The sequence below is a fragment of the Saccopteryx leptura genome, chromosome 9 (assembly GCF_036850995.1).
Source record: "Saccopteryx leptura isolate mSacLep1 chromosome 9, mSacLep1_pri_phased_curated, whole genome shotgun sequence".
In the NCBI taxonomy this organism is placed as follows: domain Eukaryota; kingdom Metazoa; phylum Chordata; class Mammalia; order Chiroptera; family Emballonuridae; genus Saccopteryx; species Saccopteryx leptura.
The window spans coordinates 44,918,585-44,944,490 of record NC_089511.1 but is presented as its reverse complement, the minus strand read 5'-3'; the positions used below and the strand labels follow the sequence as shown (position 1 = coordinate 44,944,490).

The following is a 25,906-nucleotide window of genomic DNA, read 5'->3' as shown; positions in this document are numbered from 1 at the left end:
CTTAGGGCCCTGGCCTGTTTGCTCAGTGGATAGAGCACAGGATGTCCTGGGTTCGATCCCTGGTCAGGGCACACGTGAGAAGTGATCATCTGCTTCTCTTCCCTTCCGTCTCCCCCTTCTCTCTCTCTTTCTCTCTCAAAGCCAGCAGCTTGATTAGTTCGAGGGTTGGCCCTGGGTACTGAGGATAGCTTGGTTGATTCGAGCATGGGCCCCAGACAGGGGTTGCTGGGTAGATCCTGGTCAGGGGACATGCAGGAGTCTGTCTCTCCATCTCCCTTCCTCTCAAAAAGAATCAGAGATAAGAATTTGTCCATGGCCCCACACCTAGGAAATGGGAAAGCCCTGATTTGGACCCCAGCCGTCTGTCTCCTGAACAATGTGTGCTCCCAACCTATAAACTCTCACCTGTGCTGAGAGAGGATCTAAGTCAAAACTTAGCTCCCAAGGGTGGGAAATTTATGTGCCTTGTTCACTGCTGAATCCCCAGTGCCTGGAACACAGCCTGACACAGAGTAGTACCCAATAAGTATTTTCTGAATGAATTAAAATAAAGCCTGTAGCCTAACCAGGCGGTGGCGCAGGGGATAGAGCGTCAAACTGGGATGTGGAGGACCCAGGTTTGAGACCCCGAGGTCACCAGCTTGAGCGCGTGCTCATCTGGTTTGAGCAAGGCTCACCAGCTTGAGCCCAAGGTCACTGGCTTGAGCAAGGGATCACTCGGTCTGCTGTAGCCCCATGGTCAAGGCACATATGAGAAAGCAATCAATGAACAACTAAGGTGTTGCAACAAAAAACTGATAATTGATGCTTCTCATCTCTCTCCGTTCCTGTCTGTCTGTCCCTATCTATCCCTCTCTCTGACTCTCTCTCTCTGTCTCTGTAAAAAAATAAAATAAAATAAAAATAAAATAAAGCCTGTATGTTCAACCAGTTTGTTATTATTATTAAATAAATAAGTGACATCATGGTACAACTACTCTGGAAAATAGCTTGGCCATTTTTATTTATTTATTTATTTATTTAGTATTTTTCTGAAGTGAGAAGCAGGGAGGCAGACAGACTCCCGCATGCGCCTGACAGGGATCCATCCAGCATGCCCACTAGGGGGCGATGCTCTGCCCATCTGGGGCATTGCTTCATTGCAACCAGAGCCATTCTAGTGCCTGAGGCGGAGGCCGTGGAGCCATCCTCAGCGCCTGCACCAACTTTGCTCCAATGGAGCCTTGGCTGTGGGAGGGGAAGAGAGAGAGAGAGAAAGGAGAGGGTTAAGGGTGGAGAAGCAGATGGTGGCTTCTTCTGTGTGCCCTGGCTGGTAATCGAACCCGGGATTTCCATACGCAGGGCTGACACTCTACTGTAAAATTTATTGATTGATTTTAGAGAGAAGAAGGGAGTGAGAAACATTGGTTTTTGTTTTTCTATCTATTTATGCATTCATTGGTAGACTCTTGTATGTGCCCTTACTGGGGATCGAACTTACAACCTCAGCTGTGTCAAGATGCTGCTCCAACCAATAGACCTACCTGGCCCTAACAATAAATAATTTATTATTATTATTATTATTATTATTATTATTATTATTTTAGTGAGAGGAAATAGGCAGTGAGACGGACTCCCGCATGCTCCCCCACCAGGATCCACTGGGCAAGCCCACTAGGGGGTGATGCTCTGCCCATCTGGTACTGTTGCTCCATTGCTCAGCAACCAAACATTTTTTTTTCTTTTTTTTTTAGCGCCTGAGGTGGAGGCCTGGAAGCCAACTCAAACCAATTGAGCCTTGGCTGCCAGAGAGGCAGTGGTGGGCCGGGGAGTGGGGTGGGGTCCACGGGGGTAGAGAAGCAGATGGCAGCTTCTCCTGTGTGCCCTACCTGGGAATCGAACCCAGGACTTCCACACGTTGGGCCAATGCTCTACCACTGAGCCAACCGGCCAGGGGTGGCAAGAAATAATTTTTTAAAATTTATTTTTAAAAAAACAATGTGTACACAAAGACTTATACGCCCAATGTTCATATCACCTTTATTTGTAATTGCCAAAACTAGAAACAACTTAAAGTCCATCAATGGGTGACTCAGTAAACAAACTGCAGTGACTTACACAAACGATTCCATGCAATGGAATAGTACCCAGAAATAAAGAGTGAATTCCTATTCAACATGTATGAATCGCAAAATAATTATGTTGAATGAGGCCCTGGCCAGTTGGCTCACCGGTAGAGCGTCGGCCTGGTGTGCAGGAGTCCCGGGTTCGGTTCCCGGCCAGGGCACATCTGCTTCTCCACCCCTCCCCCTCTCCTTCCTCTCTGTCTCTCTTCCCCTCCCACAGCCAAGGCTTCAGTGGAGCAAAGTTGGCCCGGGCACTGGGGGTGGCTCTATGGCCTCTGCCTCCGGCGCTGGAATGGCTCTGGTTGCAACAGAGCAACACCCCGGATGGGCAGAGCATCGCCCCCTGGTGGGCGTACCGGGTGGATCCCGGTTGGGTGCATGCGGGAGTCTGTCTGACTGCCTCCCTGTTTCCAACTTCAGAAAAAATACAAAAAAAAATAATAATAATAATTATGTTGAATGACAAAAAGCCAGACATGAGAATATGCAGTACATAATCTCATCTTAGAAAAGGAAAACTAAAAACTTACAGATAGAGACGACAGTGTGGAGATTGTAGGAGGGAAAGGGGGTGGGGTGAGGTGAAGGAGAGTAGAAGGGGGATGGATGGTAATGGAGACTTGATTTGGGGTGGTGACCACACAATTCAATATACAAATGATATATTATAGAATTATGCACCTAAAATTTGTATAATTTAATTAACCAGTGTCACCCCAATAAATTCAATAAAACATTAAAAAAAAAAGAAAATGGGCCCTGGCCGGTTGGCTCAGCGGTAGAGCGTCGGCCTGGCGTGCAGGGGACCTGGGTTCAATTCCCAGCCAGGGCACATAGGAGAAGCGCCCATTTGCTTCTCCACCCCCCCCCCTCCTTCCTCTCTGTCTCTCTCTTCCCCTCCCGCAGCCAAGGCTCCATTGGAGCAAAGATGGCCCGGGCGCTGGGGATGGCTCCTTGGCCTCTGCCCCAGGCGCTAGAGTGGCTCTGGTCGCGGCAGAGCAACGCCCCGGAGGGGCAGAGCATCGCCCCTGGTGGGCGTGCCGGGTGGATCCCGGTCGGGCGCATGCGGGAGTCTGTCTGTCTCTCCCCGTTTCCAGCTTCAGAAAAATACAAAAAAAAAAAAAAAAAAAAAAAAAAAGAAAGAAAATGAAAACTAACCCATAATGACAGGAATCAGATCAATAGTTGTCTAGGGATGTGTGTGTGGATTTACCAAGAGACATGAGGAAATTTTTGAATGATGAATATGTTCACAATCTTGATTGTGGTGGTGGTTTAATGGGTTTATCTATAAGTCAAAACTCACTAACTTGTACACTTTAAATATGTGTGGTTCCTTATGTCAGTTATACCTCAATAATGCTGGGAGGAAAGTGTCACAAATGCAAAACGAAACTGCGAATTTTTCATCTACTAGCTGGCTTTACCCAGTGACCCGGAAGGCAATGTGAAGCCCAACAAACCATGAAGCTATTTCCACTTGGAGCCCTGTACAGGCTTCAAATAAAAAAGAAAGAAAAAGGAAGCTGGCCTATTTCTACTTTTGGGCTTGTTACATTTCTCTCCCGAACCCCTGAGCCCACAGGGAACTGATTTTTTTTTTTCTTAAAAAGCAGGAAGGCAGAGAGACAGACTCCTGCATACATCCCAACCAGGATCCACCTGGCAAGCCTCCTATGGGGCAATGCTCTGCCCATCTGGGCCATTGCTTGGCAACCAAGCTATTTTAGTGCTTGAGATGAGGCCATGGAGCCATCCTCAGCACCCAGGGCAAACTTGTTTCAACCAAGTCATGGCTGTGGGAGAGGAAGAGAGAGGGGCAGGAGGAGGGAGATGGGGAGGGGTGGAGAAGCAAATGGTCACTTCTCTTGTGTGCCCTGACTAGGAATTGAACCTGGAACAACCACATGCTGGGCTGAACTCTACCACTGAGCCAACCAGCCAAGGCCTTTCTTTATTTTTTATTATTATTATTAAATTTTTTTTTAGTGAGAGGAGGGGAGGCAGAGACAGACTCCTGCATGTGTCCTGACCAGGATCCACCCGGCAAACCATCTGGGGCCCTTGCTCCACTGTAACCAGAGCCATTTTTTAGTGCCTGAGGTGGAGGCCATGGAGCCATCCTCAGTGCCCAGGGCCAACTCCCTCCAATGGAGCCCTGGCTGCAGGAGGGGAATAGAGAAGGGAGGAGGCGGGGAGAAGCAGATGGGCATTTCTCCTGTGTGCCCTGACTGGGAATCGAATCCGGGACATCCACATACTGGTCCAATGCTCTATCACTGAGCCAAACGGCCAGGGCCAGCCAAGGCCTTTTTTTTTTTTTAATTTAGAAGTTAAATTTAATGAAATGACATTGATCAATAGAGTACATAGGTTTCAGGTAAACATTTCTATAGTATTTGAACTATTGATTGTGTTGTGTGCCCATCACCCAAAGTCAAATCATTTTCCGTCACCATATATTTATCCCTCTCCACCTGTTAACCACTTCACTTTGCGACCAATTTCTTGACTGGGGGAAGAAAAAATGAGACTATGCATAAGGAAAACGCAGTTCAGCAGATAACATGGTTGGCCCCTGCAGTCACAGGTGGAAGGCGGGGAGCGTGATGAAGATGCAGGAGAGTGGATGTGGTGGAAGGTGGCTATGGTTCTCAGGCAACAGGAAGGTCCCTGTTGAGAGTGAGGATGAGGAAGGAGCTGTTAGAGTTTAAGAAGGTCTATATGTCATCTGGGAAAGTCAAGAGACAAAGGACATAGGCAAATCTGCTGGTCAGCATTGTGGGTCTACTCCAAGTCAGTGGGCATGAATTTAAGGTGAGACCAGTTAGCATGGGTGCATATTTTTCTCCAAACACAGTCCTTTGCACAGGTGCAGACATATGATAGGTGGAGCCTTAGATTTAACAGGGATTGTGGTTTCGCCAGATGAGTAGGATGAATGGGTGTGTACGGAGTGTGCTCAAAGTGTGATCATAATGGTTAGGTATTTATCTATATGACGACAATGAGGGGCCTTAGGCAGTGGTGGGATTCACCCAGTTCGCACTGGTTCAACAGAATCGATACCTAATTTTTTGTTGAGTTTGGCGAACCAGCTGTTAATATGGCACTTGTAATTGGGGTTCTCTCTAATGTGGATGCCTAGGCAGCCGCCCAATGTGGAAATCACAAATTTACATTCCTTATTCTTTTTTAACGTTTATCTGCACAATAGCGTATTCTAAGCACCTGTACTAACGTTCAGTCTGTACAAAGGTGAAAAAAAAATTGCAAGTGAGGAAACTAATCAAGAAGCAATATGGAGGCCCTGGCCGGTTGGCTCAGCGTTAGAGCGTCGGCCTGGCATGCGGGGGACCCGGGTTCGATTCCCGGCCAGGGCACATAGGAGAGGCACCCATTTGCTTCTCCACTCCCCCACCTCCTTCCTCTCTGTCTCTCTCTTTCCCTCCCGCAGCCGAGGCTCCATTGGAGCAAAGATGGCCCGGGCGCTGGGGATGGCTCCTTGGCCTCTGCCCCAGGCGCTAGAGTGGCTCTGGTCGCGGCAGAGTGTAGCCCCTGGTGGGCGTGCCAGGTGGGTCCCGGTCGGGTGTATGCGGGGGAGTCTGTCTGACTGTCTCTCCCCGTTTCCAGCTTCAGAAAAAGAAAAAAATAAATAAATAAAGATTAAAAAAAAAAAGAAGCAATATGGAAATATCTTTAATAGTGTATTGTTTTTTGGTCAGGTATTATTTAATATATTTTCATTAATATTTTAAAACTCTTATAATCTAGTTTTGTGTACCTCTTTTATTGTTCTTATTTAAGTATTAAATGCATGAGATAACAAACTACCTTTTGGTGTATCTTTTTTGATATTTAAAATGGTCATTAGGGCAGAGAACCGGCTGTTAAATTATTAGAATCCCACCACTGGCCTTACGTATTGTGGAAAGATGGTAGGCTGATGGATTTTTGAATTTGAGCTTCTGAAAGGAATGAACTAGAAAGACAGGTGATAGGTAGAGGGCAAGATGTATGAAATTAAGGTTCTGAAGGGGCTGTGGTTATTGAGACAAGGTCTAGGTGTGACTATGGGAGGGAGAGGAAGGGCAGGATCACTGGAAGAGACAAGGTCTAGGAACCAAGAGGCCAAGATGGTCTGAGGATCACCTACCTGGATATGGAACTCACCAAGAATGAGGACAGGAGCAGCATCAGAGACTGTGATCTGGGAGTTAAAATCATGGAGAAGTGAAGCATAGGGACCATCATCAACTGATGGCTAGATCAACAAAATACGGCATATCCATACAGTGGAATAATATTTGGCTGCAAAAAGGAATGAAGTACACCGTATAACATGGGTGAACCTTGAAAACAATGCTAGGTAAAAGAAGCCAGACACAGCAGGTCCATATTAGATGATTCCACTTACATGAAATGATCAGAACTGACAAATTCCTAGAGACAGAAAGTAGGTTTCTGGTTGCTAGGGGTTGGAGGGAAGTGACTATTAATGTGTATGGAGTTTCTCTGGGAGTGATGAAAATGTTCCGGAATTAGACAATGGCGATGGTTGCACAACTTTGTGACTATATTAAACAGCAGATCCACAACCTGCCCATGTCAACCCTTCCATGGCCCCCACCCTGATCCCATCCATCTTTTTCTTCAGCTGTTCCATTGAACTAGGCCTCCTGTCTTCCTGCTCCCACCCCATGTCCCACAGTGTTTCCTACACCCACAGGACTCCTGTGAATACTAAGCCATACCAGGGCCCTCCCCTGCTCAGAACCCCCCTGTGGCTCCACCTCAAAGTCTAAGTTCTCCCCATGGCCCATGAGGACCCTCACAGATGGCCCCTTACCCCATCTCTCTGGCAGCTTACCAGCTTACCATTTACTCCTCATTCACGCTCCTCCAGCCACAAAGGCCTCTAGCAATTCCTGGAACACACCAAGCACATTTTCTTTTCTTTTCTTTTTTTTTTTTAAGAGACAGAGAGAGTCAAAGAGAGGGATAGACAGGGACAGACAGACAGGAACGGAGAGATGAGAAGCATCAATCATCAGTTTTTCGTTGCACATTGCGACACCTTAGTTGTTCATTGATTGCTTTCTCATATGTGCCTTGACCGTGGGCCTTCAGCAGACCGAGTAACCCCTTGCTCAAGCCAGCGACCTTGGGTCCAAGTTGGTGAGCTTTTGCTCAAACCAGATGAGCCCATGTTCAAGCTGGTGACCTCGGGGTCTCGAACCTGGGTCCTCGGCATCCCAGTCTGACGCTCTATTCACTGCGCCACCGCCTGCGGTCAGGCCAAGCACATTTTTACATCAGGGCCTTTGCAATGGCTGTACCCACTGCTTGAAGTCCTCTTCCCCCAGTATCCACGTGACTTCTCTCGCCTCCTGCAAGTCTTTGCTAAAATGTCACCCCTCAGTGAGACTTTCCCTGAATACCCTTTTGAGCTTAGCCAACTTCCCCCATACACTTCTCATCCTCCTTCCCTGTTTTATTTTCTTCATAGAATTTATCTTCTGATACAATGTTTTACTTGTTTTAGTATCATCCATCTCTTACTCTAGAATATAATGAGCAGAGAAGGGGGGTTCCTCTATTTTGGTCACCATTTTGTCCTAGGTGCTTCGAGTAGTGTTGGCTCAATAATCATCTGTTGAATGACTGAATGACCCCAGGGTAGGTCTTTATTTTATTTATTTACTATACTTTATTTATTTATTTATTTTAGCTAGAGAGACAGAGAGAGGGACAGACAGACAAGAAGGGAGAGAGATGAGAAGCATCAATTCCTCATTGCAGCACCTTAGTTTTTCACTGATTGCTTCCTCATATGTGTCTCGACAGGGGTGGGGGTGGGGGGCTACAGCAGACCAAGTGACCCCTTGCTCGAGCCAGCGACCTTGGGTTCAAGCTGGCGACCTCGGGGTTTCAAACCTGGGTCCTCCGCTTCCCAGTCCGATGCTGTATCCACTGTGCCACTGTCTGGTCAGGCAGTGGCAGCACTTTAGTTATTCATTGATTGCTTTCTCATACATGCCTTGATGTGGGGTCGGGGCATGTGACCACTTGCTCAAGCCAGCAACCTTTGGGCTCAAGCCAGCGACCATGGGGTCACATCTATGATTCCACACTCCAGCCCATGACCCTGAGCTTAAGCTGGATGGGCCTGTACTCAAGTTGGTGACCTCTGGGATTTGAACCTGGGTCCTGAGGGACCCAGGTTGACTCTCTATCCACTGCACCACCACTTAGTCAAGTGAGGGTAGGTCTTTAGGAAGATTAAAACCTACTCAGTTCTGGCCCCCAAAGAGCCCAGATATAGTAAGGAGACAGAAATTAAACAAATAATGTCCTGGCTGGGTAGTTCAGTTGGTCAGAGAATCGTCCTGACACACCAAGGTTGTGGGTTTGATTCCCCATCAGGGCACATACAAGAATCAAAAAATGAGCCTGACCTGTGGTGGTGCAGTGGATAAACCTTGGGCCTGAAATGCCAAGGTTACCAGTTCGAAACCCTGGGCTTCCCCGATCAAGGCACATACAACAAGCAAGCAATGAACAACTAACATGAAGCAACTGAGCCGATACTTCCCATTCCATGCTCCCTTTCTCTCTTGTCTCTATAAAATCAGTAAATAAAGTATTTTTTAAAAAAGAATCAACCAATGAATGCATAAATAAGTGGAACAACAAATCAATGTTTCTCTCTCTCTCTCCTTTCCTTTGTAAAAAAATAAAAAATTTCTAATTCTCTGCAGTATAAAAAGATTAATAAGTAGATATTTGCACATAGCAATAAGAGCAAAGAGGGAGATAAACAGGCCAAGGTTGTAACTGTAAATGGGGGCTAACTAGGCTGGGGTGGTCAGGTGACAATTGAGCCAAGGTCTGTCAGATGAGGAGCAAAAATCTGGGAGAAGAGCATGCTAGGCAGAGGGAAGAGCCAGTGCAAAGTCAGGAATGAGCTTTGGGCATTTGATGAACAGAAGGAAAGCTAGAGTTTGTGCCATATCCAGAAAAGTTTGACCTGTGGTGGTGCAGTGGATAAAGTGTCAACCCAGAAAAGTTAGGCATGGATTTAGATAGGCCTACAAGGGTCAGATTATGCCTTGGAGGTATTAAGGAGATCCACTTGTTTTCAGACGGGGCCTAGCTGTGGTGATTTTTTCATCTGGTCTTTCCCCTCTCCTGGTCTCAGTTTTACAAAATCTGTGTAATGGGAGGAGGATTCTGCTGCCCTCTCTGCTTCCAGACTTCTCGGCACTTCTCAAGACCACTCTATGAGGCAGGTGCTATTTATTACCTTCTCTCTATTGGATGAGAAAACAGGGGGCCCAAAAAAGCTAAATCACTTTCCCAGGACCACAGAACTAATAAGTGCAGCCTTTGCGGGCACTCTGGCCCCAGGGTCATGACCCTTAACCTCCAGTGCACATTGCAGCCCTATACCATAGAGGCACTGCAGAGCAGTTTTTTTTTGTTTGTTTGTTTGTTTTTTGTATTTTTCTGAAGCTGGAAACGGGGAGAGACAGTCAGACAGACTCCCGCATGCGCCTGACCAGGATCCACCCGGCACGCCCACCAGGGGCGACGCTCTGCCCACCAGGGGGCGATGCTCTGCCCCTCCGGGGTGTCGCTCTGTTGCGACCAGAGCCACTCTAGCACCTGGGGCAGAGGCCAAGGAGCCATCCCCAGCGCCCAGGCCATCTTTGCTCCAATGGAGCCTCAGCTGCGGGAGGGGAAGAGAGAGACAGAGAGGAAGGAGAGGGGGAGGGGTGGAGAAGCAAATGGGTGCTTCTCCTGTGTGCCCTGGCCGGGAATCGAACCCGGGACTTCTGCACGCCAGGCCGACGCTCTACCACTGAGCCAACCGGCCAGGGCGAGCAGTGGTTATACATCGTTGGCAGCAGACAAATCTTGCTATGCCACTTACAAGATGTGGAATCCTAAGCTAGTCGCTGTGTCCCTTGAGACCATTTGTACAATGTGCACCCCAACAGTTACCTCAAACAACAGAACACTTGACTAGCTATGAGGAATGAAGCATGATTCATGGTTTCTAAACGGAGTGACTTTCTAGGAGGAGGAGGAAGGGTTAAGGGGTTGGAGGTGTTTGGGGAAAAGGAAAGCGGAGCCCGAACGCAGAGGCCCTACTGTCTTCCCACACCTTTTGTGCGTTGTTTCCTGCAACCGTGGAGCAACCCTCGGTCTGGCCCCCACCAGCCCCCCCCTTTTTTTTCCAGGCTGAAAAGAGGTCGTGGTCCCTTTAAGGTCCGTCCCTCCCTCTCCCAAAACTTCCCAGTGTCTGCTCTCTTTCCGATTCCGGACGGCCGGCCAAGCTCGCCGCCGAGCTGGTAGGGGTTAGGGGCCAGGGGTCAGGGAGGGATGCGGGTGAATGGGTGGGAGGCGCAACCCGTCGCCAGTTGCCGCCGCCGGAGCGCAAGTGGGTTGAGGCAGAGGCCAGGAGCACGGGGATGCAAATACCGCGACCACACGGCCGCCAACCCTGGGAGCTCGGACAGCCGAGCGACCGGGAACTACTGCTCCCAGGACGGTTCTGCCGCGTCTGTCCATGCGCGCCGGCGCGAGGGGCGTTTGGGCCCGGCGCAGGGGCGGGGAGGGGAGGGACGCCCCCTCCCTCTCTTCCGCCATCGCATTCCTCTGACGTTTGGACCTCGCGACCCGCCCTTCTATGGGACGATCCCCGCCTCGATCTAGACGCTCGGATCACGTGTTGAAGGCGCGGCACCGCCCCTCATATTGGTTCTACGGGCTTTTTTGGATCTTCCCAATGTGACTGGGACCTGGTTTAGATCCCTTTTAGCTCACTGCCAACTTTATTATTTTTCCCAAACCAGCGAACCCACCAGACCTGTCCCACGCTCTTAATGCCACTGACCTCATTTCAAACTTTGTTTTCACGAGGACCCCTATGTCGGGAAGCCCCCTTGCTCGTGGATGGAAAGGTTCCGGAGTGTATTTGGGAGGATCACCTGCGTTTCCCACGACTCCCATAGTTTTCTAAATGCAGTCTTCCTCCGCTCCCACTCCCACCCCAGCAGGCGGCCCCCTAAAGTTAGAGCCCTTAGGGCGCGATCCTGGATCCACCGGCCGCACCGCCCCCAGGTTCCCGCTGGTGGGAGTCGTTGGACCCTAGACTCAGGGAGCTCATTCTATATAGGGTGGCCCTTCGTCCCGGAGGAAGGACGGCTCGCTGACGCTTAGAACACCATAACGATAACGACTCCCGTTGGCAAAGCGCTAGCACTGGGCTAGTGCTGCACCATATGCCTGGATAGGGGGACTAGCCCCAAGGAGGTGCCTACCGCTCCCTCACTTATACACGACTTCCGTGCTAAGGGACAGTCATCCTACTGTGTGGACCTGCAGGTATCAGGGCTGTCCCGTGATAGCCACTGGCCGGGGTGATCAGAGGTTATCATGGGGGAGGAGGGCCCCAGGATTATGGGCTGGTAGGGACGAGGAAAGTTTTTCAGAGTTAACGGAGAACCTACGGACAGAAGGAATCGTTTCTTGGCTCTGGCAGGAGGGGTAGTGTTAGGTGTAAGGGACTGCTCGGGCAAAGATCGAGAGGTGCGCGGCACATGCTTCCGCTTGAGCAAAGTGAAAGGAGTTATTGTGGCTTAATTTAGAGGTGGAGTGGTGAAATAATGCCAGAGAACTGCACAGGATCCGAGAAGTTTTATAGTGATGGAAACGGACAAATTTGGGTTAAAAAAAAAACCCCAGCACTGTTAAGATTAAGGTGGAGGGGAATAAAGTATAGTGATGGGGACTGAGCTGCGCAGACAGTAGCTCCTCTATTTGGACTGGCTTTCGAGAACGGCACACAGCCATCACTCAGTAAAAACCCTAGGTGCTTGAGCCTTTCGCTAATTTAGAGGGTCGCCCCGTCCCCGAAAGCTCCGGAAAGCATATTTGCGCATGCGTTCTCGTCTCCGATCTTTTCCTAGACTGAGCCAAAGAGCGCCTACCGGTGCTTTTTCACCCAATCGGAGACCAGCAATGGTCCATCTGGCGAGAAACGCAGAAGATGGGTATCTGCAGTAACCATTGGAAAGCGGCAAAAGGGAGGGGCTTCCTTGTCTTCTCGCCGAGTGGAGCGGAAGACGTCTTGTGACTGGAAGACTAAGAGCTTTCGGTTTGATGGATTAACAAAAGAAACCAATGAAAATGGGAAGGAGGCAGGGCTTTTCAGGAGCGTGGGGAGCGCCGTACCAGAAAGCCAACCTATCAAATTGGAGTTTATTTTAAGGCTGTAGGGTAAATGAAATGACTGGCAGAAAGTATTCGCCTATAACGAGTGTCCCAAACAAATGGAGGCGGGCCCTTCTGCAGAACCGAATGAGCTTTAACCAATAGGGGCTCAAGGCATGCGGAGGCTTCCTCCCCCCGCAACGAGACCAGTGGCTCCCCCTATCGGGTGGGGGCGGCGGGTGACGGGCGTGTCCCTCCCCCAATGAGAGGCGGGGGGAGGCGGGTTCTGCGCCGCCATGTCGCGGAGGCTGCTGCCCCGGGCGGAGAAGCGGCGTCGGCGGCTGGAGCAGAGGCAGCAGCCGGAGGAGCAGCGGAGGAGGCCAGGAGCGATGGTGAAGATGGCAGCGGCGGGCGGCGGAGGCGGCGGTGGCCGCTATTACGGCGGCGGCAGTGAGGGCGGCCGGGCCCCGAAGCGGCTCAAGACTGACAACGCCGGCGACCAGCACGGAGGCGGCGGTGGCGGAGGAGCCGGGGCGGCGGGCGGCGGCGGCGGGGTGAGGCCAGAGCCCCACGCCCTGCTACGGCCTGGAAGGGAGGGAAATTTTCCCATCTTCAGGGTATTTCTTTGGAAGGGGGAGGCTCTGCGCACGCGTCCCTGCTCTCGCGCCGTTGACGGGAGGGGGGAGGGGCAGGCGTTGGACAAACGGCGGGGTTTGCGCGAGGACAGGCGCTTGCGTATGGGCGCTATTTAGATTGGGGAGCTCGCGCTGCGGGTGGTGTAGTGCGCAGGCGCCGCGGGGAGGTGGGGGTGGGGTGGGGCGGGCTTGCGGCCGGGACGGATTTTTTTCTACATTTTTCTCCTCGGGCCCCATGCGCAGGCGCACTTTTCCCGCCTGGGCCTCGTGGGCGGTTGCGGGGGGGCATCGCGGGAACGGGTGGGCGGTGGCCTTTTCCGCGCCTGAGAGCAATTCTGTCCGATCACTAATCTTTATAGCGCCATGGTTTGTCTCGATACGGAAATCGATATCAGGATAATTCCCCCTAGAACATATTACGTCGCCTATTTTGTGGACATTGAAAACCGGAAGAAAGACGTGAGAGGTCTTTTTAGCTTTTTGGGAGTTGAGCCGAGCTTTGGAACCATCGCAAGTTTGCTTATAATTTCCGGAGGTTAACTGTGTTGTGCAAAGGGTTTGATGAACCAAAATGTTTCCTGTGAGTGGGCATTTTGGAACGAATGCAGTGTTTTTAGCCTTTTCCGAAAACACCACCAGTTGTTTTTTCTGGCTTGGAGCCTATTCCCTTTCCAAGTTCACAGTCTTTTTCCCGGTCAGCCATTTGCAGGGTTTTCCGGGGTTTAGTTGCGGTTTGTACTATGACTAATTAGTATTTTAACGTGTCAGGTCTTCTTTCTCACATTTTAAAGGTATCACGATTGAGTTTTGAACTACTTCTCTGTGAGATAGGGTAAGGTATTACTATTTCTGACTTTCACAGATGAGGTAAATTCGTTTAGGTAGTATAATTTAGGGAGGGGAGCAGCAGGGATTAGAACTCTGGGCTGTGGAACTACAAACCGCCGAACCTGGTAACCATCAGGCATGTTACTGTCTCCTGTTTGTGTGGTTCATTCCTGAAGTAGAATCCAGTTCTGCTTGGTGGTTCAGACAGGAGACTAGGCCCAGAGCCCAGGAGTGGTGGAGAAAGTTCCTTTCCTCCTGATTGTCAAAGGCTTCTGTCTTTGGGTGGAAGTTTCTCTTCTTTCTTAAAGACTTTTCTCACTCTGTTTTTATATAATCTGGCCCAGGTAGTGTTTTCCAACACAGATTTTAGTGGTAAAGTAAAAGACTGAAAGTAGCCAAGGTGGGCCTGGTTGCTGTAGCTTCTGAGGCACATACTCTTTTACCCTGATGTAACCCAGGAATGGGGGTGGGGAACAGTAACGCTTGGCTGTATGGTGGTTGTAGCTTGCTCTACTGGAGACAGGGCAAAGAAGTTGTGGATGCAAAGAGATTGCCTGATTCAGACTGCTGTAGAGAATTGTGTGAGCCTTTCCTGTCCGAGGTGTCCACTTTCTATGCCACTCTTTTCTCACATACCTTTGACCAGTGGAAAGAAACAGGTTCTGGGAGGAATGTAAGATAAGCGATCTGCTTGGTCCTCCATTTTGCCTTCCTTAGAAGCTACAACAAGAGGCATTGGATAAGGAGCCACCCACTTGGCCTCTGCTCTGCTGGCCCAGAATCCTTTTGGAGTGATGGGCTAAAATTGCTGTCCCTTGTTGACTGATCTGTGTGTCCATCCAGGTGACATGCACCTGTCTTATCTGACTGGATCCTCGACACAAAGACCAGTGGGCCACTGTCTTGCACAGCAGGAAATAAAACCTTATTGTTGCTTCCTTTCTCAGGAGAACTACGATGACCCTCACAAAACCCCTGCCTCCCCAGTTGTCCACATCAGGGGCCTGATTGATGGTGTGGTGGAAGCTGACCTTGTAGAGGCCTTGCAGGAATTTGGACCTATCAGGTACTCTATTCAGAGGCTAGGGGTTAAGTATATATGGAGAGTTCTACTCTTTGGTGTTCTATGTGTCACTGGTTTCTAGTTGGAGGTGACTTGTCTGATTTGATCTTGGGGCTCCTCTGCTCTTGGGGTTGGCCATTGTACTTTGGGCAGGTCATGGCAAGTTTCATGCCCGTTTGTCCTTTTTCTATTTTGTACCTTCTAATTGGCATTCTCTTATTTAGCAAGTATTGACTGAGTATGTGGCACATGCTAGGTACTGGAAATAGAGTAGTGAATAACTGTCCTGGATTCCTCCCAGACAGTTAACCAGACAGAGTGATTAGCACTGTGGTAGGGGAAGCTCAGGAGTCTATGGGAGGTATTTGGCTGAGTCCGGTGAGCAGGGATCAGGAAGGAAGTCTTCTCAGAGGAGGTAATACCAAAGCTACCACCTCTTTTGCCTGTCCTGACCCATATAACAAGGGGTGTTTGGGTCAGGAAACCATGATAGGGTGTGCCACCCAGGGAGGAGTCAGTTCACAGGAAATTGAAGGCCATTCTTGTCTCCATTATTCTGAGAGGATTAAATACCTGTGTTTTTTCTGCCAGCTATGTGGTCGTAATGCCTAAAAAGAGACAAGCGTTGGTGGAGTTTGAAGATGTGTTGGGGGCTTGCAATGCTGTGAACTACGCAGCCGACAACCAGATCTACATTGCTGGTCATGCAGCTTTTGTTAATTACTCTACCAGCCAGAAGATCTCCCGCCCTGGAGACTCGGATGACTCCCGGAGTGTCAACAGCGTGCTTCTCTTTACCATCCTTAACCCCATCTATTCCATTACTACGGTGTGTGCCAGTGGACGTCCCTCTTAGGCGGCTCTGGGAGATCTCCTATCTTCCCTTTCTCTCTGTCCCCTTCCCTGAGCCAGAATGACCTACCAGTGTGCCTTTATTCTGCCCATCTTTGCCTTTACAGGATGTTCTTTACACTATCTGTAACCCTTGTGGTCCTGTCCAGAGAATTGTCATTTTCCGGAAGAATGGAGTCCAAGCCATGGTGGAATATCCTTTGCTAGGAAACAGGTGTTCTTTGGGGATGGGGATTCAGAGTTGGACAGGGCGCCATCCTTTTAATCAGCGTGTATTTACTAAATTCCTGCCATGTGCCTGATTCCTTTATAAAACTTGCAGTCTGATGGGAGAGACTGTCGGTGGACAGGTAATGAGATGTGTAAGTGCAGCATGTAAAGTGCTGTGAAGTGCTATGGGAAGGTCTCTGAGAAAGTGGTATTTTATTTTTATGCGGAGGTAGGAGTTGATGTTTAAGGTGGAGGAACCAACTTCTGCAAGGATCTTCAGGTGGTTAGAAGCTTAGTGTTGGAGAAAGCGAACGACCTGACAACTGAAGAATAGCAGATGTGGGGGAGGGGGTTCGCTATGGACATTGAAAGAAGTTAATAGGTCAACCTCAACAATGGTGAATCTCGGGTCGGTGCAGTTGGAAGACACTGATGGACTTTCAGAGGACCATAATGTACTTTTCAGAGATTGTTCAGGCTTTGTCAGAGCACAAGGGAGCCTGACCTGTGGTGGCAAAGTGGATAAAGCGTTGACCTGGAACGCTGAGGTCGCCAGTTTGAAGCCCTGCATTTGTTTGATCGAGGCACATATGGGAGTTGATGCTTCCTGTTCCTCCCCCTTCTCTCTCTCTCTCTCTCTCTCTCTCACCTCTCTAAAATGAATAATAAAAATGTACAAGGAAGAGAATTGAGCTAAAGAAGAAGGTGGCTTGACCTGGAGTAGTGGCAGAGGAGGTTTGTGCTACCTGTGGATGGTGGGATGGGAGTACAGGTCATGAAGGAACCCTGGCCAGTGACTGTTCACCTAGGGTAGCACTCCAGCCCGTCTTCATGCAAGTGGCTGGTGGCTATGACTGAACAGACGCCAAAACACATAGTGTAGTCTTTGGAAGTTAATAGGTTATCCACCTCAGACAGCTTGAAGTCCTGTCTAAAAAGCTTCTATGATGGGGCTTTCCTTAACTTTACTTACATTTGATTCTGTGCAGAGTGCCCAGCGGGCCAAGGCTTCGCTTAATGGGGCTGATATCTACTCTGGCTGTTGCACTCTGAAGATTGAATATGCGAAGGTAGGTCTGGGAAGTGACTGTCCCTTGTCAGCTTCCAGGTGAACTGGGGTCTGGCTGATCCTAAGTTTTTTCTTGTTCCTACAGCCTACACGCTTGAACGTGTTCAAAAATGATCAGGATACTTGGGACTACACAAACCCAAACCTCAGTGGACAAGGTAATCCTGATGACCACTTTGTTCTAAACACACCTGCCTTGCCTTCACTTGACTAGTGCACTTCATAGAGCTGGGCTCAGGGTTATGTAATGCCATTGGGCTCCCTATAGACAAGGGAAGGCCTTGGGTCAGCTCTTAGAAAAGACACTTAAGTGGGAGAGGGTGAGTGAAGGCCCTCTTTGGGTTCTAGCTGCTGTTTGGGGCCCTTTCATGCAGATGAGGGTACAGAATCAAGGTAGAGGCCTGGATTGGGTGGGGAGCAGGGCCTCACAGCACTGTGCATGGTGGTGGCTTATATTCCAGTAGCAGCTCCCAAATAGATTCTGCTGCCTCCTTTCTAGGCGCCTACTTAGGGTCACTAACTCCATTCTCAGGCCAGCTATGGTCCTGCTCTCCTCTACTGAGGGTCTGCTTGGTGTGGGGTGGGGGTGTATGGGGGAGGCAAATTGGGGAGGTGGTGAAGGCTCCTGGGCCCTTAACAGCAGAGCCTTTGAGCAAGTTGGCCTTAAAGAGGTGAGACCCTGGATTGGAGCAGGGCGGACATGTCTTACCTCATTTGTAGAGGTGACTCATCTTCTCTGCAGGGGCCCCAAATGGACAACCCCCTTTCTAGAATCTGTCAAGAATGATTTGCCTTGGATAGGAGGGAGAGGTGGAGGATTGCCTTTGAAAAGCATCAGCACCGCCTCAGCAAGACTGTTCATCTCTGTGTCTATCTGGGCCTGTACATTGGACTAGGCCGTGGGCTGAGGGAGGAGGCTGTTTGCTGACATCTCACAGGCGCTGGAAGGCCAGAGGCCCCCATTTCTAGCCAGGCCTGTCTTGCTCGTCCTTGAAGCTGGGAAGCAGTGGGCAGGGTGGGCTAGACTCTCCCCCGGACCCTCAAAGTGGGTACTGTGGGCCTGGCTGCTCCCTCCAGAGGTCAAAGGCAAATTGGTGACCAAGTGAATGTACCAGAGCGGGCAATGGCATTACATGACTGTTAACAAACATGGCAACCAACCATTTCTTCTCCAAGGAACATAAATAGAAGATGTACAGACCGGCAGGGGCTAGTGGCAGGGGCTGGCTGTGCATTGGTTTTGATGCCTCTCAGTTTTGGCTGTCCCAAGGCTGGGGGTCAAAAACGAGAGTTGATGAGGTAACCTGGAGTGAGGGCGGTGCTTCGCCACCCCCTCAGGAACCATACTTCAGCGGCTCTGCCTCTGCACATTGCTCACCAACACACAGGGTAGAAACCACTAGCTCTTCCTGGAGAGAACAGAACATGCAGCCTCTACCACGTCCCCAGAAACAGCCGCAGACTTGAGCTCACTACATCAAGAACACCACACCGCGCTCCAAGGAACAGCAACAAGCACAGAGGCAGACAGAGACAGAGAGAAAGAGACGCAACATGGCAGCAGACACTGCTTTTTTATTAAACATTTTTTTTTTTAAAAAAAGGTCAAAATCCAAGCAAACTTGAACCCGAGAATGTACACAGAAGTAGGAAACACAGAGAACAGAGCTCCAGCCAGCCAGCGGCTCTCTTTTCGGAGAACGTTTCACAGACTGAAGTAGATTCCATGGGCCTCCAAGACAATAGGATCCTCTCCATTCCTCGCCATATGGGTTTTGTTTTGTATTTTAAGTCCTTTGGTTTGGGGAGGGCCTTCTTTTGTTTTGTTTTGGTATTTTTTTCCTGCAGTCAACAGCTGCCAACATAACCTGCACCAACTGGAGATCAGAAACCAAAAAAAATTAAACCACAACAAAAAATCAGAAAACCAAAACAGACCTAAAACCAGACAGCCAAACAGCTCAGAGGTACACAGTTACCTGCTGGTGGGTAACCAGGCGTGCTCCCAAGGCCAAAGCTCGGGCGTAGTGGGGCCACTGGCACACTTCATAACCAGGAGACACGCACATGGAGCGCTACACAGCCAGAAGCACCGCACTGCAGCACACTGTGAGGAGGTGACAACACGAAGGGACACTATCCACTTCATACACCTTTATTTTCCACTTTTCTGATATCTTCTGAGGACAAAACATCTGTGAGCCATTTTGATTTAATCAAAGCATTGACTGTTAAAACAATTCTTTAAAAAAAATTGTAGCGGATGTGTGCTGTAACTTGTATTTATGACTGTAAAACCATGTGATGCAGGGTCGCAGTGTATGTTTGATGGGACGCCATCTTTCAGAACTGTGCTAACTCACTGTTGAAGCGTCCAATGGTAAGAGAAAATACAGATTTGTTTTTTGTGACAAATGGACATTGTACTCTGTACTTCTGCTGTAAGTAGCCCTATTCCATCTTTGTAATGACTTACTGAAAATGAAGGACAGGCCGAGTGGCAGGAAAGGGCAGTGGTCTTGAGCCCTGAGTTTTGGAATCAGCCAGACCTGGGTTCAAATCCCAGCTCAGCCACTAACTTGCTTTGTGACCTTGAGCCAAAATGTCTTTTAACTGCTCAGTTAAAAAATTTTTAATTGCTCAGTTTTCTTATCTGTAAAATGGGGCTAAAATAGAACCTACCTCATAGGGTTGTTGTGAGGAATTTAAGAAGCCATGTCTGTAAAGCGCTTAGCACAGTGCCTGCCACTCAGGTGCTAAATTAATGATAGTGATTATGAGCTGGGCTTGGGGTGGATCTGCGCCTTTGTCTGGGTCTGAGAATGTTGATGCCTTGTACATGATTGCTTACAGGAACTGAATCTGACTTCGCCCTGCTTGTCCTTTTCTCCAGCCCTCCTTGGGTTGGATGTGACTAGGTGGGAGGGTGATGGGTGTGGGGATTGAGAAAGAAAAGGCCTAGAGAGTGGAGTTTAGAGCTACTAGAACCTTTGGAGGAGGTCAGTTGGTATCTTTCTGTTCTTCTGTGGTTTTACTTATTTTTCGTTGTTTTGGGTTTTTGTTTGTTTTTGTTTTGCTCTAAATCTCCTCTCCCTTTATTGGGAGTTATTTTAGAAAGCTATTCTTGGCCCCTAGAAGCTCTTAGCTTCCGTAACAGCTGCAAGTTCCCAAAAGGGCCCAAGAGCTGGGCTTCCCACAAGGGCCAAGGAAGATGACAGAGTTCCCAGAACTTGGCCTCTTCCTTCATAGAGAAAGGAAGGCAGGCCAGTTAGTATGGGGAGGCAGAGTGGGTTCCATCCTTGGGCTTCAGACCCACCCTGGGCCAGACCAGGGGAGGGTGGCCCCAGCAGCCCTTAAAAGATTGGGAGGGTTTGCAAACAGGCTTGCAGAAGCTAAGGAACTTAGAGCTTAGCCTCTAGTCAGGAGGGAAAGAATAAACTCCTCCTACCAAACAAGGCTCTAACTGCTTTCTCTGTCCACAGGCGACCCTGGCAGCAATCCTAACAAACGCCAGAGGCAGCCCCCTCTTTTGGGAGATCACCCCGCAGAATATGGTGAGGGCAGGGGGTTCCCCTCCGTGGACTCCCGTGGCTCATGTGCCCCTGCCCGCCGCCCGCCACGCAAATTCTCACCCGCCCTCCCTCTCTTTCCTTCCCACCCCCCAGGAGGGCCCCACGGTGGGTACCACAGCCATTACCATGATGAGGGCTACGGGCCCCCCCCACCTCACTACGAAGGGAGAAGGATGGGCCCACCAGTGGGGGGTCACCGCCGGGGCCCAAGTCGCTACGGCCCCCAATATGGTCACCCCCCACCCCCTCCCCCACCACCCGAGTATGGCCCCCACGCTGACAGCCCTGTGCTCATGGTCTATGGCTTGGATCAATCTAAGATGAACTGTGACCGAGTCTTCAATGTCTTCTGCTTGTACGGCAATGTAGAGAAGGTGAGTTCTGCTAGGTCCACAGCTTTCTTTATAGATCTGGCAGGCCCCAGAGAGGCCCTGAACCTCATGGCTTGCCAGTCAGTGAAGAGGGTGAAAGAGCCAGAGGTTGCCTGGCTACAAGCAAGCCAATCCACAGAAGGTAATTTGCTTAATCAGGTGACCTGCTGCAGACAAGGTTTATTTAGTCCTTACTGTATATAGGTGTTTTGTCTGTTAAATTTTGAATTTTAAGTGTTAATGTGCTGGTAAATTTTAAGTGGTATAAAACTGGGACTGTCATATAAATAAGCACTGTACTAATGCTTAAGAATATTATGACTTGTGAAATGTATCCATTGTAAAGATCATTGTATAAGGGTTTTCTTCAGATGATCTGGCAGCACAGCATTCTGCTAGGACTGTCCACCCAGATGAGATGGTTTTCTTGCTTCTGTCGAACCTATCTGAAGCTTTGAGTTTGCAGCCTCTCTTGGGCTGTTAATAATAGTAGCCTGATCAGGCAGTGATATAGTGGATAAAGCGTCAGCCTGGGACACTGAGGACTCAAGTTTGAAACTCCAAAGGTTGCCAGCTTAAGCGAGAAGTTACTGGTACATATGAAAGCAATCAATGAACAACTAAGGTGCCACAGCTGAGTTGATGCTTCTCATCTCTTTCCCTTCCTGTCACTCTCTCAAAAAATGTATGTGTGTGTGTGTATTACTTACAAAAATTAGGGGATATTTCAAAATGAATATGAAGCAATTAAAAAGCATTTGATTTTATTAAACAAGAACGTCAGAAAAACAAGTCGAAGAAAGTTTGATTATGCAAATAAGATGCAAAACCAACTTTTATTGATGAAAATGCATTATACAAAAGGCTGAAAGTATTGGAGTGCTGCATGTTCCCTGACCCCTTGATTTTTGTGAGCAGTGTATGCAGTATAACACATATATACCATATATAGCATATATAATAATAGTAGCAGTAGGCCCTGGCTGGGTGCTCAGTTGGAGTGTCCTGATACGCCAGGGTTGCAGGTTCCATCCCTGGTCAGGGCACATACAGGAAGCAACCAGTGAATGCACAACTAAGTAGAACCAGGTAGGGGTCTCTCTGTCCATCTCCCTTTCCTTTCCTCTCAATAAGTTTTTAAGAATTTAAAAAGTAGCAACTAATACATTTTAAGTAATCTTCCTATACCTAGACACTGTTAAAAGTGTTTTAAATGTTACTTTTAAAAAAAAAATAACTTTTTTTTAAGGGATAGAAGGGGACATCAACTTCTGTATGTGCCCCCACCAGATCTACCTGGCAACCCTGTCTAGGGCCAATGCTTTAATCAATTGAGCTATTTTTAGCACCTGAGGCTACACTCAAACCAGTCAAGCCACTGGCTGGGTGGGGAAGGGGGGGGGAGAAGCAGATGGTTGCTTCTGGTGTGCCCTGACCTGAAATCAACCGAGGATGTTCATATTCCAGGCCACTGAGCCACTGGCCAAGGCCTGTAATTTGTTTAAATTTTTATATTTTATTTATTGGTTTTTAGAGAGAGAAGAAGGGGAGAGAGAAAAACATCAACCCATTGTTCACCCAGTTATTCATTCACTGATTTTTGTATCTGTCCTGACTAGGAATCAAACCTGCAACCATGGGTAATCAGGATGATCCTCTAATCTGAGCTAAATGGCTAGGGCTTTGTAATTTGTTTAATTTTCACAAGAATCATTAATGAGGAAAGTGAGGAAAATGAAGGCACAGAGGTGAGTTAACTTGCCTGGGTCCACATACCTTTTTGTGAAAGCAGAACTCGGAGCTAGATAGCCTGGCTTCAGAGCTATTTTTCAGTGTTTGGTTTTTTGGTTGTTTTACTGTAATGCACATAAAGAAATAGTTTATATCAGAACCCAGTACCTAGGTAAAAGTGTCTTTATTAACAAATGTTTATGAGAAGAGCTGTTTGCTTTTTTACTATGGCTACTGTTTTCTGTTGTGCTTCTTTAAGTGACCCAGTTATGGGTCCTATGGTTAGTAAAACATTGCCAGGGTTCTGATGCCTATTTTGGGCTGAGTAGTTGCTATGGGCTAAGCATGCTTCTTTGTTTCTCCTGACTTCCCATTCACAAGTCAGGATATGGAAGCAGAGGTTAACTTCTAATTTAGAAGGGGCAGGACAGAGGTCCCTTGCTGGGCAGTGTTTTTGACCATGGCTGTTCTCTCCAAGGTGAAATTCATGAAAAGCAAGCCGGGGGCTGCCATGGTGGAGATGGCTGATGGCTATGCTGTGGACCGGGCCATTACCCACCTCAACAACAACTTTATGTTTGGGCAAAAGCTGAAAGTCTGGTAGGTGCCAAATTCCTTGGAGTAGGATGCATTGGCAAGGGACGGAAGGAAAATGGCGCCTGCTCTGGACAGGGCCCAGCAGTGTAACGGTGAGGCAGAGGTGCTCACTTAGGCAGGAATGGGTGTTCTGGGTGTGTTCCCAGGTTCTCTGAAGCAGTGGGAAAAAGTGTAGGCCTGTCCTCAGCTGTGATGCAATGTCCCCTGAAGCATGTAGCACTTGCTCTTAGGCAGGAATGAGGCCACGACGATGGAGGGTTTGGGGGACAACATCAGGTCTGACAAAGGGCTCCTCTTCCTCCCCTAGTGTGTCTAAGCAACCAGCCATCATGCCTGGCCAGTCGTATGGGCTAGAAGACGGGTCCTCCAGTTACAAAGACTTCAGTGAATCAAGGAACAATCGGTTCTCCACTCCAGAGCAGGCAGCCAAGAACCGCATCCAGCACCCTAGCAACGTGCTGCACTTCTTCAATGCTCCTCTGGAGGTGACCGAGGATAACTTCTTTGAGGTGTGTGCCATGGAAGTGGTCCCTCGCCATAGCCATTTATTCTTGTCTTTCAGCAAATGCCCATTGTTCTCCTGCCTGTCAGGTCCTGGATTGGGTGCTAGGGATGACACCAGACTTCTAGCAGCAGTTTGCCAGGATTATAACATTTTTGGCAAGCTAGAATGGCTATACCTTTGCTGAAAAGATTCTGCCTGTCTGGGTGTTAAGACTGGTGATCAGAGTCCAATCTGAAAATAATCATCTTTGTCGGGCTGGCCTCCAGGTGCCTAGTTAACATGAAGGGAGGGACCTATTAAGGGTGAGTTAGAGGGAATTAAGGCAGGAAGTCTGACTGGCAGGGTTGGACTCTGATCCTTATATCTAGTTCATCAAACATTTACCTAGAGCCAACATCCTCAAATAGCAGCTGAAGATGGGGAATTTTTTTGGGTCATGGACACCTTAGTGTGTGCAGTAAAAGTTTAGAAACTTCTCTACAGAAAAATTAAGCATTTAGTCACACAGGGGCATAGTTTGCTTGAATTCTCCTGTGTGTTTCTGCATGTTTTCTGTCTTGCAGATCTGTGATGAGCTGGGAGTGAAGCGGCCATCTTCTGTGAAAGTATTCTCAGGCAAAAGTGAGTAAACTGCCCTGCCTCCCCCCTCGTGCCTTGGTTGTTGATGGGAAGGGCAGCTCCCTAGTTCCTGCAGGAGTCAACCTAAAACCTTTGCTTTCTGGTCAGGTGAACGCAGCTCTTCTGGTCTGCTGGAGTGGGAATCCAAGAGTGATGCCCTAGAGACTTTGGGCTTCCTGAACCATTACCAGATGAAAAACCCAAGTGAGTATCTGTGTGTCCTGCAGTCAGCCCCTCTGTGGCCTAATGGGTTAGCTGGATTTAGGCCAGAGCTGTCCTTCTGTTATCAAGTTCGAACCCCAGAGATTTCCACAGTCACTGGCACAGACAAGTGGGACGGACCTGGTCGCCAGGAGATCAGCCTTGATGTTTCCCACGGGAGGGCCAGCCTGGCTGCTTGCTGCCTCCCACTCTGCCAGCTGGGAGTTGCTCAGGCTTGTCCTCCCGCGAGCTGGCATTCTCAGTGTTAGAGCGTGCAGTGACGCCCGGCTATGTGAGTTGCGGAGGCTGGCTCAGCTAGGAACCACGAAAGGAGCCATATTAGCCAGCACATAAAATTTGCCCTCCCTGTTCCAGGGTCAGGTTATTGTCCTGAGCCAACTACAGAACTAGGAATGGGGTTCTTCATGGAAGTGAAAGAAGGGAAGGAGAAGTGCCTTGTAGTGACCAGTTAGACCCCACAGTTGAACTGCAGAAAAAGATGTGTGCAAAATGAGGGGAGCTTGGTGCGGGATCCTCCAGAGATGAGCTCATCCAGACCTCTTTCTTCTTTGCAGATGGTCCGTACCCTTACACCCTGAAATTGTGTTTCTCCACTGCTCAGCATGCCTCCTAATTCGGTGCTGAGGAAGAGTCCCATCTGAGCAGGAAAACATTTCTTTTCTTTATGCTGTTTTTTTTTTCCAAAAAAAAGTTTCTGTATTCCCTTTTGTTTTTTTTTAATGCTAGTTTAGTAGCGGCTTAACCATAATGAAAACCCTGGAAGGATGGAGGGGGAGGGGAGGGGAATTGATATCTCCCAAGATTAACCTTCACTTTTTAAAAATAATTGTACATGTGATTTTTTTCCTCTTCATACATTTGTGCTGCCCATGTACTCTTGGCACATTTCAATAAAATTGTTTGAAAAATTAAAAGCACTTTCTGGGATTCCAGGGTGTGTCTGCTTCCCTCCCACTTGGTCTTCTGAAGAGTCTCAGGCAGGCCAGGACACAACTGCAGGCCCAGCCCTGAGAGGAGCACAGGGTGAGCCAGGGCAGCAGCCTAGTCCAGATGCTAGAGCCTGGCCTGTGGTGGCACAGTGGATAGAGCTTGACCTGGAATGCTGGGCTTGCCAGTTCCAAACCCTCAGCTTGCCAGGTTAAGGCATATCATACCACAGGCATGCAATGAACAACTGAAGTGTGAAGCAACTATGAGATGATACTTCTCGCTTCCTCCTTTTGTAGTCAATAAATAAAATCTTAAAAAAAAAATAGATGCTAGCAACTAGAGGAGTCTTGAAAAGCCAGGTAACTGCCTGACCAGGC

The 25,906-nt window shown here is 48.8% G+C and overlaps 1 protein-coding gene across 6 annotated transcripts; it reads left to right on the top strand.

Annotated features, from left to right (window-relative positions):
* The first annotated feature begins 10,413 nt into the window (after positions 1-10,413).
* Positions 10,414-25,516, top strand: HNRNPL (heterogeneous nuclear ribonucleoprotein L). Of its 6 annotated transcripts, XM_066350165.1 has the most exons (13): positions 12,587-12,943; positions 14,737-14,855; positions 15,444-15,681; positions 15,812-15,899; positions 16,890-16,984; positions 17,069-17,141; positions 20,466-20,537; positions 20,649-20,929; positions 23,136-23,257; positions 23,562-23,763; positions 24,323-24,380; positions 24,486-24,581; positions 25,154-25,516. In XM_066350165.1, the coding sequence occupies exons 1-13, from the start codon at positions 12,623-12,625 to the stop codon at positions 25,210-25,212; spliced, it is 1,824 nt and encodes a 607-aa protein (XP_066206262.1). In that variant the 5' UTR covers positions 12,587-12,622; the 3' UTR covers positions 25,213-25,516. The 6 variants fall into 6 exon arrangements, with proteins under 6 accessions (XP_066206266.1, XP_066206260.1, XP_066206262.1 ...); XM_066350169.1 differs by lacking the exon at positions 12,587-12,943 and adding an exon at positions 10,414-10,462 and having other exon boundaries at positions 20,466-20,929; XM_066350163.1 differs by having other exon boundaries at positions 12,586-12,943; positions 20,466-20,929.
* The last annotated feature ends 390 nt before the right edge of the window (positions 25,517-25,906 follow it).